General features: G+C 41.2%; 1 protein-coding gene across 1 annotated transcript in view; it reads right to left on the bottom strand.

The window, feature by feature from the left end:
* Window positions 1-6: 6 nt before the first annotated feature.
* The window catches only part of LOC103461289 (high affinity cGMP-specific 3',5'-cyclic phosphodiesterase 9A), a gene marked incomplete at its 3' end in the record, with an annotated part of 4,233 nt that continues 2,841 nt past the window's right edge, over window positions 7-1,398 (bottom strand). Inside the window, exons 10-11 of the mRNA XM_017303619.1 lie at window positions 1,057-1,218; window positions 7-229 (exon numbers count right to left, since the gene is read on the bottom strand). Of these exons, the coding sequence (XP_017159108.1) occupies window positions 7-229; window positions 1,057-1,218 (385 nt within the window). The remainder of the gene's footprint in view (window positions 230-1,056; window positions 1,219-1,398) is intronic.

The following is a 1,398-nucleotide window of genomic DNA, read 5'->3' as shown; positions in this document are numbered from 1 at the left end:
CAAGACCGCCTGACAGACCTCCAGACAGACCGCCCAGCGTTTGGCTGAAGATGATTTCTTCATACAGTATTTGTCTGCTCACCTCCAGGCAGGGGAAGAGGTTGGCCAGCTCCATGAAGAGCGGCAGCAGGACGAACCTGATGAAGCCGATTTGAGATGAAGGTTTGGTCACTTTGTCTCTGTCCATGAAGGGACTGACTGGAAGACCCTCCAACTTCTCCACGTCACTCTGAGGACAAAAWCTCCTGGGTTCAGTTTACATCTCRGCCCAGCAGCCATGTTGCCTAGCGTAGCCAGCCTGAGCTAAGTTTAGCTAACTTTATTTGTTAGTCTGCTAAAAGTGGCCGTAGCTCAGCTCAGTCTATCTATACGTGCCATGGATTATGTAGCTTTGATTAGCATAGCGTAGCCCATCTTTAGCTTGCCGATTGTTTTATGTTTATCTTAATGGGATAACTTTAGTTTACTCTGTGTTACCTCAGTTTAGGCCAACTCACCTGAAATCAATAATTTGTCTCAGATTTTCTCAGTTTACTTYAATGTAGCTTCAATATGCTGGTGTAATTTTATCCTAGATAATTTAGGTTAGTCTGAATCAGCTAGGCTAATCTATCTTATTCTAGSTTAGCTAAGCCTGGTTTATCCCATGTTAGCTTTGTGAACTTTGTTTGGTTGATTTTAGTTTAGCTGACCAAAGTTTTTCTTTAAACTTTGTTGTATTAATTGTTTTTACTTTCTATTCAATTTACTTAAATAGTCAATTTATGACAAATGTATCACTTTAACACAGCTATTTGTGCTAGCTTGGCTGGATTTAGCCAACCACATTGTTCCCTAGCTAAGCTAGGACCGCTGCCTGTCCTCAGATTGTTTTAGCTAAACTTTATTCAGCAGGATTCATTTTATGTCTTATTTGCTTCAGAAAGCCTGGAGAACCAAAGCTGTACTCAGTATGATGGCGATAATATTCAGCTGAAAGGTATTTTATAGGGAGAAGTGAAGATCTTTGTTTCTGCTTACATTTAATCCAGAGGATGAAGCGGGATTATGTGGTACCTGGTTGAAGAACTCCTGCAGCAGACAGTCCAGCCAGGGCTCGGCCACCTCCATGGGCCGCGCTTCGTTGGAAATGTCGCTCACTTTGATCAGGATCATCATGAGCTGCTCAAAGCAAGAAACATGGGAATTTGGGGGAAAATAAAGTATTTTGAAGGTTTTAACATATTTTTAGATGTTTTCTGTTAATTAACTTTGACTTGTTTGACTAGAAAGACGGGTTTGTTTACAATAAAAACCTCATTTTGAACATACAGAAGTCTCAGATGGCAGATTTTATTTCTGAAATGAAATGTGGAACCGTTTGGTGACGGTTCAGCTGAGTCTGACGCCGTGTGCGAC

This window comes from Poecilia reticulata, unplaced genomic scaffold (assembly GCF_000633615.1).
Source record: "Poecilia reticulata strain Guanapo unplaced genomic scaffold, Guppy_female_1.0+MT scaffold_948, whole genome shotgun sequence".
In the NCBI taxonomy this organism is placed as follows: Eukaryota; Metazoa; Chordata; class Actinopteri; order Cyprinodontiformes; family Poeciliidae; genus Poecilia; species Poecilia reticulata.
This window is presented reverse-complemented; position numbering and strand designations above follow the sequence as displayed.